The 18,740-nt window shown below is 62.4% G+C and overlaps 1 protein-coding gene across 1 annotated transcript in view; it reads left to right on the plus strand.

The window, feature by feature from the left end:
* The window catches only part of INPPL1 (inositol polyphosphate phosphatase like 1), a 34,504-nt gene that overhangs the window by 482 nt on the left and 15,282 nt on the right, over positions 1–18,740 (plus strand). Inside the window, 14 exon segments of the mRNA XM_048966398.1 lie at positions 5,557–5,620; positions 7,127–7,277; positions 7,351–7,471; positions 8,412–8,549; positions 8,649–8,739; positions 9,747–9,836; positions 11,859–11,957; positions 12,038–12,188; positions 12,287–12,393; positions 12,483–12,585; positions 14,628–14,708; positions 14,711–14,823; positions 15,654–15,674; positions 15,676–15,772. Of these exon segments, the coding sequence (XP_048822355.1) occupies positions 5,557–5,620; positions 7,127–7,277; positions 7,351–7,471; positions 8,412–8,549; positions 8,649–8,739; positions 9,747–9,836; positions 11,859–11,957; positions 12,038–12,188; positions 12,287–12,393; positions 12,483–12,585; positions 14,628–14,708; positions 14,711–14,823; positions 15,654–15,674; positions 15,676–15,772 (1,427 nt within the window).

An 18,740-nucleotide genomic window follows, 5' to 3' on the forward strand; every position in this document is an offset into this window, starting at 1 on the left:
GGGGAGATATGGGAGCGTATGGGGGGGTATGGGGGGTTTGGGGGGGGTATGGGGTGTGTGGGGGGGGTGTATGGGGAGGTATGGCGGTATGGGGAGGAATGGGGGGGGTAGGGGGAGATATGGGGCTGTATGGGGGTGTATGGGGCTGTATGGGGGAGGTACGAGGGGTAGGGGGAGGAATGGGGGGAGTAGGGGGAGATATGGGAATGTATGGGGCTGTATGGGGGGCGTATGGAGCAGTATGGGGGGGTTATGGGGGATATGGGGAGGTAGGGGGAGATATGGGAGTGTATGGGGGAGGTATGGGGGTATATGGGGCTGTATGGGGGAGGTGTGGGGGGTATATAGGGGGGTGTGAGGGGGTATGGGGGTTTATGGGGGTATGGGGAGGAATGAGGGGGGTAGGGGGAGGTATGGGAATGTATGGGGAGGTGTGGGGGTATATGGGGCTGTATGGGGGAGTATGGGGGGTGTATGGGGAGGAATGGGGGGGTAGGGGGAGGTATGGGGCTGGATGGGGGGTGTATGGGGGAGGTACGGGGGGTATATGGGGGTATGGGGGGCTATGGGGTTTATGGGGGTTTATGGAGGTATGGGGAGGAATGAGGGGGGTAGGGGGAGATATGGGAATGTATGGGGAGGTATGGGGGAGGTATGGGGGGTATATGGGGGTATGGGAGGTTATGGGGGTTTATGGGGGTTTATGGGGGTATGGGGAGGAATGAGGGGGGTAGGGGGAGATATGGGAATGTATGGGGAGGTGTGGGGGTATATGGGGCTGTATGGGGGAGTATGAGGGGTGTATGGGGAGGAATGGGGGGGTAGGGGGAGGTATGGGAGTGTATGGGGCTGTTTGGTGGGTATATGGGGCTGTATGGGGGAGGTATGGGGGGTATATGGGGTTATGGGGGTTTATGGGGGTACGGGGAGGAATGAGGAGGGTAGGGAGTATATGGGAGTATATGGGGAGGGTACAGGGGGTATGAGGGTTAAATGAGGGGGTATGGGGGATATGGGGAGGAATGGAGGGGTAGGGGGATGTATGGGGGGTTTATGGGGGATGTATTGGGGGGGTATAGCAGGGGTGTATGGGGGATATATGGGGGATGTATGGGGGGTTTGAGGATATATGGGGGAGTATGGGAGGTGTGTGAGGGGTTTGGGGGGTATAGGAGGTATATGTGGGGGTATGGGGGGCGTATGGGGGGTATGGGGACGATAGGGGGGTAGGGGGATATATGGGAGTGTATGGGGGAGGTATGGGGAGGAATGGGGGGGATAGGAGAGTATATGGTGAGGTATAGGGGGGTGTATGGGAAGGTTTGGGGGGTGGAGGTGGGTATAGGGGTGTATGTATGGAGGGGTATAGGGATGTATGGGGGGTATGGGGGGGTATGGAGGGGGCTATGAGAGAGATATGAGGGGTGCATGGAGGTATATGGGGGGGTGTAGGAGGGGTTTAGGGGGGGTATGGGGAGGAACAGGGGGAGTTGGGGGGTGTATGAGGGGTGTAGGGGGAGGTATAGAGGGGTATGGGGGGATATTGGGGGGGGTACCGGGGGTCTATGGAGGGGTCTACGGAGGGGTCTACAGGGGGCATGGGGGATGTATGGGTAGAATAGGGGGCTACTGGGGGGGCTTGGGGGTGTATAGGGGATCTGGGGGGCGTGGGGGGTGTATGGGGGGTATGGAGGGTGTATGGGAGGGGTATGGTGAGTGTGTAGGGGGTGTATGTATGGGGGGATATGGGGGGGGTGTATGGGGGGTGTATAAGGGGTATGGGGGGGTATATGGGGGGGAGGGGAGGTATAGGGGCTATTTGGGGGGTGTATGGGAGGTGTATGGAGGGGGTATGGGGTGGTAGGGGGAATATGGGGGGTGTAGGGGGAGGTATGGGGGTGTAGGGGGAGGTATGGGGGAGTATGGGGGGTGTATGAGGGATATGGGGAATATGGGGGGTATTTGGGGGGGTGTATGGGGATCTATGGGGGTGTTTGGGGGGGTGTATGGGGGTGTATATGGGGGTGGATGGGGTGTGTGTAGGGGGGTGGATGGGGGGTACATGGGGTGGTATGGGGGATATGGGGGGTGAATGGGGGGTGTATAAGGGTGTATATGGGGGGGTGTGGGGAGTATGGGGGGTATGGAGAGGTATGGGGGGGTGTAGGGGGTATGGGGAGTATAGGGGGGGATATGGGGGTATTTGGGGGGCTGTATGATGGGGTGTATGGGGGCTATATGGGGAAGCAGGGGAATGGCATTGGGGTGAGAAGGGGGCCATGGGGGGGTTTTATTGGGGAACATGGAGGGGTTGGAGGGGGGAAATGGGGTTTGGGGGGGGGGGGGATGGGAAAATAGGGGGTCAGTGGGACCTGGGGGGGGGGGGAGGATGGCAGTGGGGGCCATTGGGAATTTGGGGGGAGAATGGCAGTGGGGGGCATTGAATTGAGGGGGGGGGGCAACAAGGGGAATGGGGACTGGAAGCAGCAGCGGTGGGGGGTGAGGGGGGGGTCAACAGAGCTTGTGGGTATGGGGGGGGGGGGGGGGTTGCACAGCCCAGCTCCTGGCTGCGGTTTTGGGGCTGGCGGTGCCACGTGGCAATGAGGGCAACTTGAAAGGAGCCTCATTTGCTCCCCGGGCTGCTCGTTAGGCTAATGAGGGAGAACAGGCTTGGCCTGGCCCTGGGGCTGTGCTGTGCACTCACCTCGGTGGCACAACCCCGGTGTGTCCCCCCCCCCTTTACCCCCTATGGGGTTATGGGGTTGTTTTCCTATCCACGTCACCCCAGTCCTGCTCCCGGGTGGCTTCTGACTGCTGGTGTCACATTGGGGGGAGGGGATGGGGGGGGAAACGGGACCACTGTGCCCCAAATGTGTGGCTGGAAGCTCCTGTAGGGCTGGCAGTGGGGCTGTGATGTCCCCATGGCTGTTAGTGGGGCTGTGATGTCCCTATGGCCATCAGTGGGGTTACGATGTCCCCATAGCTGTCAGTGGGGCTGTGATGTCCCCATGGCTGTCAGTGGGGTTATGATGTCCCCATGGATTTCAGTAGGGTCACAGTGTCCCCATGGCTGTTAGTGGGGCCGTGGTGTCCCCATGGCTGTTAGTGGGGCTGTGATGTCCCTATGGCCATCAGTGGGGTTACGATGTCCCCATAGCTGTCAGTGGGGCTGTGATGTCCCTATGGCTGTCAATAGGACCACAGTGTCCCCACATTTGTCAGAGGAGTCACAGTGACCCTATGGCCATCAGTGGGGTTATGATGTCCCCATGGCCATCAGTGGGGCTGTGATGTCCCCATGGTTGTCATTGTGGGGCCACGTTGTCCCCATGGCTGGCAGTGGGGGTCACAGCATCCCCATGGCTGTCAGTGGGGCTGTGATGTCCCTATGGCTGGCAGTGTGGGGTCACAGTGTCCCCACAGCTGGCAGTGGGGTCACAGCGTCCCCATGGCCATCACTGGGGTTATGATGTCCCCATGGCTGTCAGTGGGGCTGTGATGTCCCTATGGCTGTCAATAGGACCACAGTGTCCCCACATTTGTCAGAGGGGCACAGTGACCCTATGGCCATCAGTGGGGTTATGATGTCCCCATGGCCATCAGTGGGGCTGTGATGTCCCCATGGTTGTCATTGTGGGGCCACGTTGTCCCCATGGCTGGCAGTGGGGTCACAGTGTCCCCATGGCTGTCAGTGGGGCTGTGATGTCCCTATGGCCGTCAGTGGGGTCACAGTGTCCCCATGGCTGTCAGTGGGGCTGTGATGTCCCTGTGGCTGGCAGTGGGGTCACAGCGTCCCCATGGCCATCAGTGGGGTTATGATGTCCCCATGGCTGGCAGTGGGGTCACAGCGTCCCCATGGCCATCAGTGGGGTTATGATGTCCCCATGGCTGGCAGTGGGGCCATGGTTTCCCTCCGGCTCTCAATGGGGTCACAGTGTCCCCATGGATATCAGTAGGGTCACAGTGTCCCCATGGCTGTCACTGGGGCCGTGGGCTCCCCATGCCCCCCCCATTGCCCCCCATGGCCGTGCCCCCCCTCAGGCTGCGGGCTGCAGCCTTAAAATAGTGCTATGGGGAGGAGGAGGAGGAGGAGGAGGAAGGGGAACAACATGGGATCCCACAGCGCCGCTTCCTGTCCCCTTCCCCCCCCCCGGCCACAGCTGTTGGCTTTTGGGGGCAGCCAGCAGCCACGGTGGCACTGGGGGGGGCTGCATTGGCAGCTGTGGGGTGGCAGGGACCGAGCCTGACCCCCACATTTGGTGATTAACGATGTAATTAGCAGGCTGGGGGGGGGCATCGTGGTGCTCAAATGGCAGCTTTTTCTATAGGGTGGACCCCTCCTCTCCCCCTTGCCTCCCACCCCCCCAGGGTTCCCCAGTGCTGGGATTCCCCTCTCCTCTCCCATAGACCCCCCCCCCCCCCCAGTTTGGGCTCCTCCCCTCTTTGTCCCATTCTTTTGGGGTACCCTATAGTCCGTCTTTGCCCCTTCCTCATTTTGGGGCTCACTGTGCCCCCCCCCCCCCCACATTTGGGTTCCTTTCATTATCTGTGATTCCGAGCTCCCCATAGAGACCCTCATGATCCCCCCCCAATAGGGGGGATCCCTGTTTATCCCCCCCACCATCCCTCCCTGTCCCCACTTTGGGCTTCCCCACGTTCCCCCCTCCCCCCCTTAAGGCCCCCTCTGACCTGCTGAACCCCCCAGGACCCTCACAGGTCCCCTCCCACCCCATGGCGTCATCCCCACGAACCCCAAAGAGGGTCTGCAAGCACCCCTGTGAACTGAGGAAGGGAAACACAGGGGTGGGGGGCACCCAGTGATCCCAAACCCCCTTAACTCAGCCCATGGGTGTCACAGGGACACGGCTATGGGGACAACGGCACATGGGGGACACAGTGGCCAAGCTGCGTCTTGGCACGGTGACAGTCACCTCTGCGACCCCTTTGCACCCCATGGCCGTGGGTCGGTGTCCTGGCCACCAGCCCTTGGGGTGGCCTCACTGCTCCTCGTAGGTCCCGGCTGTCCCCATCCTCCCCGTCCCTATGGGATTTATTTTAGTGCCATATTTCAGTGCCAGCCGTATTTTTAGCTTTCCTTCCGGGAGCGTGGGGACGGGCGGGCGGTGGTGGCTGCTGTCACAGCCCTTGTGGCACAGGGTGACACCGAGGACGCGGGGAGCTAAAGTGACCCACAGCCTGTGGGCAGGACCCTGGGGAGCAGGGGGTCCCGATGTCACCGGTGCCACATCTCTCAACGCCACCCGTCACCCCCTGCTCCGAGATCACATCCCTGGTTCCTGCATGCTTCCATTGGAAAACAAATTGCTTCCTGGCAGCTCGGCTGCCAGCAGCCTCCAGCTCCCTGCCTGGGGACTGCAGGGTTGGGGAGGCGTGGGGCAGCCGTGCCTTGGGAGCTGGGCTGAGACCGGGCAGCTCGTTGCACGCACGGTGCTGGTGCAGGCACACGGTGCCTATAGCGTGGGGTGCCCTGATCTGCCCGGCAGTGGGGGTTGGTGACGTGGGGAGGTGGCCATCTGTGTGCTTGTCCCCCTGCAGGTTCCAGAAGCACGTCCACACCTACCGCATCCTGCCTGACGAGGAGGATTTCTTGGCAGTGCAGGTGGGGACAGCTGGGGACACCCTGCGGCCATTGCTTCAGGGGGGTCTGGGCAGCATGGCCACCCCATCCCCACCTGGGGACAGCAGGGGACACCCCATGGCTGCTGCTCTGGGGGTTCTGGGCAGTTTGGGAACCCCATCCCCACCTGGGGACAGTGGGGACACCCCATGGCCATTGCTTCAGGGGGGGTCTGGGCAGCTTGGGAACCCTATCCCCACCCTGGGGACACCCCATAGCCACTGCTTTGGGGGGCCTGGGCAGCTTGGGAACCCCATCCCCACTTGGGGACGCCCCACATCCACTGCTCTGGGGGGTCTGGGCAGCGTGGCCACCTCATCCCCACATGGGGACACCCCATGGCCACTGCTTTGGGGGGCCTAGGCAGCTTGGAACCTCATCCCCACTTGGGGACACCCCACATCCACTGCTCTGGGGAGTCTGCGCAGCTTGGGAACCCCATCCCCACCTGGGGACACCCCATGGCCACTGCTCTGTGGGTTCTGAGCAGCGTGGCCACCCCATCCCCACTTGGAGACACCCCACATCCACTGCTCTGGGGGGTCTGGGCAGCGTGGCCACCTCATCCCCACCTGGGGACAGCAGGGGACACCCCATGGCCATTGCTTCAGGGGGGGCCTGGGCAGCTTGGGAACCCTATCCCCACCTGGGGACACCCCACATCCACTGCTCTGTGGGGTCTGGGCAGTTTGGGAACCCCATCCCCACCTGGGGACAGTGGGGACACCCCATGGCCATTGCTTCAGGGGGGGTCTGGGCAGCTTGGGAACCCTATCCCCACCTGGGGACACCCCATAGCCACTGCTTTGGGGGGCCTAGGCAGCTTGGAACCCCATCCCCACTTGGGGGACACCCCACATCCACTGCTCTGTGGGGTCTGGGCAGTTTGGGAACCCCATCCCCACCTGGGGACACCACACATCCACTGCTCTGGAGGGTCTGGGCAGCATGGCCACCCTATCCCCACCTGGGGACACCCCATGGCCACTGCTTTGGGGGGCCTGGGCAGCTTGGAACCCCATCCCCACTTGGGGACACCCCATGGCCACTGCTCTGGGGGGTCTGGGCAGCATGGCCACCCCATCCCCACCTGGGGACACCCCATGGCCACCGCTCCAGAAGGATCTGAGCAGCACAGTCCCCCCCATCCCCACCTTGGGGACACCGAGGGCCACCCCACGGCCACGGCTCTGGAAGAACCAAGGACCCACAGAGCAGCGTTGTGGAGCGGTGGATGGATCCTGGGGTTGTCCCCACGCCGTGAGCGTGGCCACGAGCCGCCGCTGCTCCGCCGGGTGTTTTGAGAGCAACAGAAGCCCCTTTGTGCTGAGTGCAGACAGGAAAGAGCCGGCGCTGGCGGGGAGGAGGAGGCAGTGGGGTGGTTGGCGGCCGGGTGCCAGCTGTGCGCTCACCACGCTGTGCCAGCTGTCCCGTGCTCCCTGGCAGGGAGGTGACAGCCGTGTCCCCCCCCCCCCCAACCCCTTGCAGACATCGCAGGGAGTGCAGGTGAGGCGCTTCAAGACGCTGAGCGAGCTGATCTCGCTGTACCTGCAGCCCAACCAAGGGCTGGTGTGCACCCTGCTCTTCCCAGTCGAGAGGGAGAAGGAGAAGGAGGGCGCAGAGGACAGGGATTACTCGGGTAGGTGGCTGCTGGCTTCTCGCCGTGGGGGGATCAGCGTGGCGCCGTGATGCCCAACCCCACTGCCTTGCAGATGGCGAGGATGAGAAGCCTCCTCTCCCCCCGCGCTCCAGCACCAGCAGCTTCTCAGGGTCTTCCGTGGGGCTCAGCCCCAGCAGCCCAGGGCCGGCAGCGGCTGATGGGGCAGCGGAGAGGTGAGGATCGTCACCGCATCCCCTACGTATCCCCATGGCCCCACTGCATCCCTGCACCCCCACTGCATCCCTGCAGCCCCATTGCATCCCCACCGCATCCCTGCACACCCATTGCAACCCTGCATCCCCACCTCATCCCCATCGCACCCCTGCATCCCCATCGCATCCCCACTGCATCACTGCACCCCCATCACATCCCTGCATCCCCAGTGTATCCCCACTGCACCCCCGTCGCATCCCTGCATCCCCATCTCATCCCTGCACCCCCGTCGCATCCCTGCATCCCCATCGGATCCCCACCACATCCCTGCACCCCCATCCCATCCCTGCACCCCCATTGCACCCCCATTGCATCCCCACCGCATCCCTGCACCCCCATCCCATCCCTGCTTCCCCGCTGCACCCCCACCGCACCCCTGCATCTTCACTGCATCCCCACTACACCCCCGCCACATCCCTGCACCCCCATTGCACCCCCATTGCACCCCCATTGCACCCCCATTGCACCCCCACCACATCCCTGCACCCCCATTGCACCCCCATTGCATCCCCACCACATCCCTGCACCCCCATCGCACCCCTGCATCCTCACTGCATCCCCACTACACCCCGCCACATCCCTGCACCCCCATTGCACCCCCATAGCACCCCCATAGCACCCCCATAGCACCCCCATAGCACCCCCATTGCATCCCTGCACCCCCATTGCACCCCCATTGCACCCCCATTGCACCCCCATTGCACCCCCATTGCACCCCCATTGCACCCCCACCACATCCCTGCACCCCCATCCCATCCCTGCATCCCCGCCGCACCACCATCGCATCCCTGCATCCTCACCGCATCCCCACCACACCCCCGCTGCATCCTTGCACCCCCATTGCATCCCCACCGCATCCCTGCACCCCCATCACACCCCTCACCCCCCATCCCTCCGCAGCACCAACGGCCTGGCCAGCATCTCCCACGAGTACCTGAAGGGCAGCTATGCGCTGGACCTGGAGGCTGTGAAAGCTGGGGCCAGCAGCCTGCCCCACCTCCACAGGACCCTCGTCACCTCCTGCAAGCGGCTGCACAGGTGAGCGTGGTGTGGATGGGTGGATGGATGGGTGGATGGATGGGTGGATGGATGGGTGGATGGATGCCGACCTGCTGATGCTTTGCCCTCGCCCTGCAGTGAGGTGGACAAGGTGCTGGCAGGGCTGGAGATCCTCTCCAAGGTGTTCGACCAGCAGAGTTCCCCCATGGTGTCCAAGATCCTCCAGCAGGTGAAGGCTTTGGGGGCAGAGCGTCGGTGTCTCAGTGGGGCAGGCAGCATTGCTATCATAGGGTGTGTGGGGATGGACCGAGTGTGGGGGCTTTGGGGTGCGAGCCTGGGATGCTCAGGGCTGGATGTGGAGCTTTGGGATGTGAGCCTGGGATGCTCAGGGCTGGATGTGGAGCTTTGGGGTTTGAGCCTGGGATGCTCAGAGCTGGATGTGGAGCTTTGGGGTGCGAGCCTGGGATGCTCAGAGCTGGATGTGGAGCTTTGGGGTTTGAGCCTGGGATGCTCAGAGCTGGATGTGGAGCTTTGGGGTTTGAGCCTGGGATGCTCAGGGCTGGATGTGGAGCTTTGGGGTTTGAGCCTGGGATGCTCAGGGCTGGATGTGGAGCTTTGGGGTTTGAGCCTGGGATGCTCAGAGCTGGAGGTGGAGCTTTGGGGTTTGAGCCTGGGATGCTCAGGGCTGGATGTGGAGCTTTGGGGTTTGAGCCTGGGATGCTCAGGGCTGGATGTGGAGCTTTGGGGTTTGAGCCTGGGATGCTCAGAGCTGGATGTGGAGCTTTGGGGTTTGAGCCTGGGATCCTCAGGGCTGGATGTGGAGCTTTGGGATGTGAGCCTGGGATGCTCAGGGCTGGATGTGGAGCTTTGGGGTTTGAGCCTGGGATGCTCAGGGCTGGATGTGGAGCTTCGGGATGTGAACCTGGGATGCTCAGGGCTGGATGTGGAGCTTTGGGGTTTGAGCCTGGGATGCTCAGGGCTGGATGTGGAGCTTTGGGGTTTGAGCCTGGGATGCTCAGAGCTGGATGTGGAGCTTTGGGGTTTGAGCCTGGGATCCTCAGGGCTGGATGTGGAGCTTTGGGATGTGAGCCTGGGATCCTCAGGGCTGGATGTGGAGCTTTGGGATGTGAGCCTGGGATGCTCAGGGCTGGATGTGCAGCTTTGGGGTGATGGAGAGATGGGGCTGGGGTCGGGGGTCCCCATTTTGTTAATTGGAGGGTGTGGGGGGGTTTGCAGACGGCGCCACAGAGTGGGGAGCAGGAACTGGAGAGCCTGGTGCTGAAACTGTCTGTGCTGAAGGATTTCCTCTCCAGCATCGAGAAGAAGGTGAGCACTGCAGGGGGGGCACGGGGATGGCTGTGAGGTTTGGGGGGGTGACAGCCCCTCTTATTGCCCCTGGGATGGCTGTGGGGTTTGGGGTGGGGGTGACAGCCCCTCTTATTGCCCCCAGGATGGCTGTGGGGTTTGGAGGGGGTGACAGCTCCTCTTATTACCCTTGGGATGGCTGTGGGGTTTGGGGGGGGTGACAGCCCCTCTTATTGCCCCCAAGATGGCTGTGGGGTTTGGGGGAGGTGACAGCCCCTCTTATTGCCCCTAGGATGGCTGTGGGGTTTGGGAGGGGGGGGTGACAGCCCCTCTTATTACCCTTGGGATGGCTAAGGGGAGGGGGGGAGGGGGGCAGCCCCTCTTATTGCCCCCAGGATGGCTGTGGGGTTTCGGGGGGGGGGTGACAGCCCCTCTTATTGTCCCTGGGATGGCCAAGGGGTGGGGGGGAGGGGGGCAGCCCCTCTTATTGCCCCTGGGATGGCTGTGGGGTTTGGGGGGGGGGGGGTGGCAGCCCCTCTTATTGCCCCCAGGATGGCTGTGGGGTTTGAGGGGGGGGGTGACAGCCCCTCTTATTGCCCCTGGGGTGGCTGTGGGGTTTGGGGGGGGGGGGTGACAGCCCCTCTTATTGCCCCTAGGATGGCTGTGGGGTTTGGGAGGGGGGGTGACAGCCCCTCTTATTGCCCCTGGGATGGCTGTGGGGTTTCGAGGGGGGGGGTGACAGCCCCTCTTATTGCCCCTGCGATGGCTGTAGGGTTTGGGGGGGGGGGGTGACAGCCCCTCTTATTGCCCCTGCGATGGCTGTGGGGTTTGGGGGGTGACAGCCCCTCTTATTGCCCCCGGGGTGGCTGTGGGGTTTTGGGGGGGGGTGACAGCCCCTCTTATTGCCCCTGGGATGGCTGTGGGGTTTTGGGGGGGGGGGGGGGGTGACAGCCCCTCTTATTACCTCTGGGATGGCTGTGGGGTTTGGGGTTGGGGGGTGACAGCCCCTCTTATTGCCCCCGGGATGGCTGTGGGGTTTGGAGGGGGGGGTGACAGCCCCTCTTATTGCCCCCAGGATGGCTGTGGGGTTTGAGGGGGGGGTGACAGCCCCTCTTATTGTCCCTGGGATGGCTGTGGGGTTTTGGGGGGTGACAGCCCCTCTTATTGCCCCCAGGATGGCTGTGGGGTTTGGAGGGGGGGTGACAGCCCCTCTTATTGCCCCCAGGATGGCTGTGGGGTTTGGAGGGGGGGTGACAGCCCCTCTTATTGCCCCCAGGATGGCTGTGGGGTTTGGAGGGGGGGTGACAGCCCCTCTTATTGCCCCCGGGATGGCTGTAGGGTTTGGGGTTGGGGGTGACAGCCCCTCTTATTGCCCCTGGGGTGGCTGTGGGGTTTGGGGGGGGGGTGACAGCCCCTCTTATTGCCCCTGGGATGGCTGTAGGGTTTGGGGGGGGGGGGTGACAGCCCCTCTTATTGCCCCCTGGGATGGCTGTGGGGTGGGGGGGTGACAGCCCCTCTTATTGCCCCCAGGATGGCTGTGGGGTTTGAGGGGGGGGGTGACAGCCCCTCTTATTGCCCCCAGGATGGCTGTGGGGTTTGGGGGGGGGGGTGACAGCCCCTCTTATTGCCCCTGGGATGGCTGTGGGGTTTGGAGGGGGGGTGACAGCCCCTCTTATTGCCCCCAGGATGGCTGTGGGGTTTGGGGGGGGTGGCAGCCCCTCTTATTACCCTTGGGATGGCTGTGGGGTTTGATGGGGGGGTGACAGCCCCTCTTATTGCCCCTGGGGTGGCTGTGGGGTTTGAGGGGGGGGTGACAGCCCCTCTTATTGCCCCTGGGATGGCTGTGGGGTTTGGAGGGGGGGTGACAGCCCCTCTTATTGCCCCCAGGATGGCTGTGGGGTTTGGGGGGGGGTGGCAGCCCCTCTTATTACCCTTGGGATGGCTGTGGGGTTTGATGGGGGGGTGACAGCCCCTCTTATTGCCCCTGGGGTGGCTGTGGGGTTTGAGGGGGGGGTGACAGCCCCTCTTATTGCCCCCTTCCAGGCACTGAAAGCACTACAGGAGATGAGTTCCGCCAGCCCGGCTGTGCCGGCGCAGCCCGTATCCCGCAGAGCCAAAAGCATCCCGGTGCAAACCTTCGAGGCGAGTCCCCGTCCTTGTGCCACCCTTTGTGGGGTGTCCCCCTGTCCCCTGTCATCTCAGCATCCCATCTGTGGCTGCAGGTGAAGCTGGACGTCACCCTGGGGGACCTGACCAAGATCGGCAAGTCGCAGAAATACACGCTGAGCGTGGATGTGGAGGGCGGCAAGCTGGTGGTGCTCAAGAAGCAGAGGGACGCCCAGGAGGACTGGAACACCTTCACCTATGATAAAAGTGAGCTTTGGGGGGGGGGTTATGGGGAGGGGGGGGTTGATGTGGGGCTCAGTGCCCCCCTAAGGGCTGTGATGTGATTGCTTCCCCCCCCCCTGCAGTTCGGCAGCTGATCAAATCGCAGCGCGTGCAGAACAAACTGGGCATCGTCTTTGAGAAGGAGAAGGACCGGACGCAGCGCAAGGATTTCGTGTTCGTCAGCGCCCGGGTGGGTGCTGGGGGGGGGGGGGGGGGAGAAAAGGGGGGGCTGCGTGGTTTTAGGGGGCAGGAGGCTCATGCTGTGCCCCCCTCCTATAGAAGAGGGAGGCGTTCTGCCAGCTGCTGCAGCTGATGAAGAACAAGCACTCACAGCAGGACGAGCCAGACATGATCTCCATCTTCATCGGCACCTGGAACATGGGTGAGCGCCGGGGGCAGAGCCCAGCCCTGACCCTAAACCCTAACCCCTAACCCTAACCCCTAACCCTAACCCCTAACCCTAAACCCCCCTGGGTGCAGCCATTGGGGATGCAGTGAGGGCTATGGGGTGGGTGCATCCATTGGGGTCACAGTGGTGTCTATGGGGTGGGTGCATCCATTGGGGTCACAGTGGGGTCTATGGGGTGGGTGCAGCCATTGGGGTCACAGTGGGGTCTATGGGGTGGGTGCAGCCATTGGGGTCATGGTGGCACTGGATGCTATGGGGTGGGTGCAGCCATTGGGGGTCACAGTAGGGGCTGTGAGGTGGGCGCCAGCCATTGGGGATGCAGGGGCAGGAAGGGCTGTGGGGTGGGTGCAGCCATTGGGGTCACAGTGGTGTCTATGGGGTGGGTGCAGCCATTGGGGTCACAGTGGTGTCTATGGGGTGGGTGCAGCCATTGGGGTCACGGGTGGCACTGGATGCTATGGGGTGGGTGCAGCCATTGGGGGTCACAATGGGGTCTATGGGGTGGGTGCATCCTTTGGGGATACAGTGGGGTCTATGGGGTGGGTTGCAGCCATTGGGGTCACAGTGGCATTGGATGCTATGGGGTGGGTGCATCCATTGGGGTCACAGTGGCACTGGATGCTATGGGGTGGGTGCATCCATTGGGGTCACAGTAGGGGCTGTGGGGTGGAGCAGCCATTGGGGATGCAGTGGTGTCTATGGGGTGGGGTGCAGCCATTGGGGTCACCATAATGGGGTCTATGGGGGTGGGTACAGCCATTGGGGTCACAGTGGTGTCTATGGGGGTGGGTGCAGCCATTGGGGTCACAGTGGGGTCTATGGGGTGGGTGCTGCAGCCATTGGGGTCACAGTGGCACTGGATGCTATGGGGTGGATGCAGCCATTGGGGTCACCCTGCATTGGGGGCTGTGGGATGGACGCAGCCATTGGGGATGCAGTGAGGGCTGTGGGGTGGGTGCAGCCTTTGGGGTCACCATAGTGGGGTCTAATGGGGTGGGGTACAGCCTTTGGGGTCACCATAGTGGGGTCTATGGATGGGTGCATCCATTGGGGTCACAGTAGGGGGCTGTGAGGTGGGCGCAGCCATTGGGGATGCAGGGGCAGTAAGGGCTGTGGGGTGGGTGCAGCCATTGGGGTCATCATGCAGTGGAGGGTCTATGGGGGTGGGTGCAGCCATTGGGGTCACAGTGGGGTCTATGGGGTGGGTGCAGCCATTGGGGTCACCATAGTGGGGGTCTATGAGGTGGGTGCAACCATTGGGGGTCACCATGGCCCCAAGTGCTGTGGGTTGGATGCAGCCATTGGGGTCACAGTGGCACAGGATGCTATGGGGGTGGATGCAGCCATTGGGGTCACCCTGCATTGGGGGCTGTGGGGTGGATGCAGCCATTGGGGGATGCAGGGGCAAGTAAAGGCTGTGGGGTGGGTGCAGCCATTGGGGTCACCATAGTGGGGGTCTATGGGGTGGTGCAGCCTTTGGGGTCACCATAGTGGTGTCTATGGGGTGGGTGCAGCCATTGGGGTCACAGTGGGGTCTATGGGGTGGGGTGCAGCCATTGGGGTCACGGTGGCACTGGAAGCTATGGGGTGGGTGCAGCCATTTGGGGGTCACAGTGGGGTCTATGGGATGGGCGCATCCATTGGGGTCACAGTAGGGGGCTGTGGGGTGGGAGCAGCCATTGGGGGTCACAGTGGTGTCTATGGGGTGGGTGCAGCCATTGGGGTCGCCGTGCTCTGGGGACTGGTGGGGCGGGTGCAGCCATTGGGCTCACCCATAGTGGGGGTCTATGGGGTGGTGCATCCATTGGGGTCCACAGTGGGGGTCTATGGGGTGGTGCAGCCATTGGGGTCACAGTGGGGTCTATGGGATGGGTGCAGGCCATTGGGGTCACAGTGGGGTCTATGGGGTGGTGCAAGCCATTGGTGTCACCCCCCCCCCCCCCGGCCCCCTTTTCCTCCATGTATCCCTCGCTGTATCCTCAATGTACTGAGCGTGGCCCCCCCCCTCCCTGCAGGCAGCGTGCCCCCCCCCAAGAGCATCACGTCGTGGTTCACGTGCAAGGGGCTGGGCAAGGCGCTGGATGAGGTGACAGCCAGCATCCGCACGACATCTACGTCTTTGGCACCCAGGAGAATTCGGTGGGAGACAAGGAATGGGTGGATTTCCTGCGTGCCGTGCTCAGGGATTTCACCGACACCGAGTACCGGCCGGTACGAATGGATGTGGCGATGGGGGGAGCAACCAGGGGGGGGGAAGAACATCGGCCCCAAGTGCTGCTGTGGGGTGGGCGCAGCCATTGGGGATGCAGGGGCAGGAAGGGCTGTGGGGTGGGTGCCAGGCATTGGGGTTACAGTGGTGTCTATAGGGTGGGTGCAGCTATTGGGAATGCAGTGGGGTCTGTGGGGGTGGGTGCAGCCTTTGGGGTCACCATAGTGGGGCACTGGATGCTATGGGGTGGTGCAGCCATTGGGGTCACCATAGTGGGGTCTATGGGGTGGGGTGCACCCACTGGGGGTCACCATGCAGTGGGGTCTATGGGGGTGGGTGCAGCCATTGGGGTCACAGTGGGGTCTGTGGGGTGGGTGCACCCATTGGGGTTACAGTGGGGTCTATGGGGTGGGTACAGCCTTTGGGGTCACCATAGTGGGCTCTATGGGGTGGGTGCTGCCATTGGGGATGCAGTGGGGTCTGTGGGGGTGGGAGCAGCCATTGGGGATACAGCGGCACTGGACGCTATGGGGTGGATGCAGCCATTGGGGTCACCATAGTGGGGGTCTATGGGGTGGGAGCAGCCATTGGGGGTCTCAGTGGGGTCTATGGGGTGGGGTGCAGCCATTGGGGTCACAGTGGGGTCTATGGGGTGGGTGCAGCCTTTGGGGGTCACCATGCAGTGGGGTCTATGGGGTGAGTGCATCCACTGGTGTCCCGGTGGCCCTCAGTGCTGTGGGGTGGCTGCACACCGATGGATCCGTGGCCCCAGCCATGGGGTGGTGCAGCCGCTGTCCCCCCGGCCCGGTGTGGCTGGGCTGTGTCCCCGCAGGTGGCCGTGCAGTCGCTGTGGAAACATCAAGGTGGCCGTGCTGGTGAAGCCGGAGCACGAGAACCGCATCAGCCACGTCAGCACGTCCAGCGTCAAGACCGGCATCGCCAACACACTGGGTGCGGCGTCCTTGGTGCCCCTCGTGTCCCCATCGGGTCCCCGTCGCCTCTCCGTGCTCCTCTCGATCCTCACGTCCCCGTCGGGTCCCCAGCTTCTGTCCCTGTCCTTCCATACCTGTGATGTCCCATCTTCCTGCCCCATGGCATCCACATCCCCTTCATGTCCCCTTCATGTCCCCTTCATGTCCCCGTCCCATTGTGTCCCCATCTTCTGTCCCTGTCCTTCCATACCTGTGGTGTCCCCATGGTGTCCCCATCATGTCCCCATCTTCTGTCCCTGTGCTTCCATCCCTGTGATGTCCCCATCTTCCGGCCCCATTGCGTCCCCATCCCCATCATGTCCCCATCGCCATCACATCTCCATCGTCTCCCCATCTTCTGTCCCTGTCCTTCCATCCCTGTGGTGTCCCCCATCTTCCTGCCCCATCATGTCCCCATGGTGTCCCCATCATGTCCCCCATCTTCTGTCCCTGTCCTTCCATCTCCTGTGATGTCCCCATCTTCCTGCCCCATTGCGTCCCCATCCCCATCATGTCTCCATCCCCATCACATCTCCATCGTCTCCCCAGCTTCTGTCCCTGTCCTTCCATCCCTGTGGTGTCCCCATCTTCCTGCCCCACTGCCGTCCCCATCCCCATTGAGTCCCCCGTCCCCCATCATGTCCCCATCATGTCCCCATCATGTCCCCATCCCCATCACATCTCCATCGTCTCCCCAGCTTCTGTCCCTGTCCTTCCATCCCTGCGATGTCCCCATCTTCCCTGCCCCATTGCGTCCCCATCCCCATCATGTCCCCATCATGTCCCCGTCCCCCATCGTGTCCCCATCTTCTGTCCCTGTTCTCCATCTCAGTGGTGTCCCCATCCTCACATCCCCATCCTGTTCCCATCCCCATCTTTCTGTCCCCATCCTCACGTCCTCTTCATGTCGTCATTCTCTTGTCCCCGTTACGTCCCTGTTCTCATGCCCTCATCCTCCTGCCCCACTGCATTCCCCACTGCGTCCCCATCGTGTCCCCATCTTCTGTCCCTGTCCTTCCATCCATGTGATGTCCCCATCTTCCTGCCCCATTGCTTTCCCATCCCCATCATGTCTCCATCCCCATCTTCTGTCCCTGTCCTTCCATCCCTGTGATGTCCCCATCCTCCTGCCCCATCCTGTCCCCATCCCCATCGTGTCCCCATCTTCCTGTCTCTTTCCTTGTGTCTCCATCATGTCCCCATTTTCCTGTCTCCATCCTTGTGTCCTCATCATGTCTTCATTCTTCTCCCCCATCAGGTCCCCATTCCTGCATTGTCCCCATTGTGTCCCCATCTTCCTGTCTCCATTTTTGTGTCCTATTCGTGTCCTCACCCTTGTGTCCCCTTTACGTCCCTGTTCTCATGTCCCCATCCTCCTGCCCCACTGTGCCCCAATCACATCACATTTCTCCTGTCCACATCACATCCCCATCGCATCACCATCCTCCCATCCCCTGTCAATTGTCCCCACCCCCTGACCCCCTGTCCCCATCCCCTGTCCCCATTCCTGTCCTCTTTCTCCATCCCATTTCTGTTCCCTGTCCCCATCCCATTCCTATGTCCCCACCTGTCTCCATCCTCTGTCCCCATCCCCCTGTCCCCCATTCCTGTCCCCCATCCCCTGTCCCCATCCCATTCCCATGTCCCCACCTGTCTCCATCCCCTGTCCCTATTTCTGTCCCCATTCCTGTTCCCCATCCCCTATCCCATCCCCCGTCCCGTCCCCACCCCTGTCCTCTGTCTCCATCCAATCCCTGTCCCCTGTGCCCATCCCCTGTCTCCTGTCCCATCCCATTCCCATCCCCTGTCAGTTGTCCCCAATCCCCGTCCCTATTCCCATCCAATCCCCATCCCATTCCCATCCCCTGTCAATTGCCCCCATCCCATTCCCATTCCCATCCCCCCTCCCCTGTCCCCATCCCATTCCCATTCTCTGTCACTTGTCCCCATCCCCTGTCCCCATTTCCTTCCACATCCCTGTTTCCCATCCCCTGTCTCTATCCCCATCCAATCCCCATCCCCGTCACCTGTCAGTTGTCCCCTGTCCCCATTCCTGTTCCCTATCCCCCATCCTGTCCCCATCCCATTCTCATCCCCTGTCAATTGTCCCCATCCCATTCCTGTCCCCGTCCCCTGTCAATTGTCCACCGTCCCCATCGCCTGCCCCTTGTCCCCATTCCCCATTCCTATCTCCTGTCACTTGTCCCCATCCCCTGTCCCCCATCCCATTCCCTGTCAATTGTCCCATTCCTATCCCCATCCCCTGTCCCCATTTCTGTTCACATCCCTGTCCCCATCCAATCCCCATCCCCCGTCGCCTGTCAGTTGTCCCTGTTCCTTGTCTCCATCCGTCCCCATCCCCTGCCAACTGTCCCTCATCTCCCTGTCCCCCATCCCATCTTGTCCCCTGTCCCCATCCCATCCCTGTCCTTTCCCCACTCTCTGTCCCCCATCCCATCCCCACCTCCTGTCCCCATCCCATCCCTATCCTGTCCCCACTCTGTCCCCAATCCCATCCCCCTGTCTCCATCCCCTGTCCCCATCACATCCCATCCCCTGTCCCCATCACATCCCATCCCCTGTCCCCATCCCCACTCTGTCCCCATCCCCATCCCATCCCCCCCGTCCCCATCCCCCATCCCCATCACATCCCTATCCTGTCCCCCTCCCCACTCTGTCCCCCTCCCATCCCCCCTGTCCCCATCCCATCCCTATCCTGTCCCCACTCTGTCCCCATCCCATCCCTGTCCTGTCCCCATCCCATCCCCTGTCCCCCCTCCCCACTCTGTCCCCATCCCCTGTCCCCATGCCATCCCCATCCCATCCCTATCCTGTCCCCACTCTGTCCCCACGCCATCCCTATCCTGTCCCCACGCCATCCCTATCCTGTCCCCATCCCTATCCTGTCCCCATGCTGTCCCCCTGTCCCCATGCTGTCCCTATCCTGT

Source organism: Lagopus muta, chromosome 1 (assembly GCF_023343835.1).
Source record: "Lagopus muta isolate bLagMut1 chromosome 1, bLagMut1 primary, whole genome shotgun sequence".
NCBI classification, from domain to species: Eukaryota; Metazoa; Chordata; class Aves; order Galliformes; family Phasianidae; genus Lagopus; species Lagopus muta.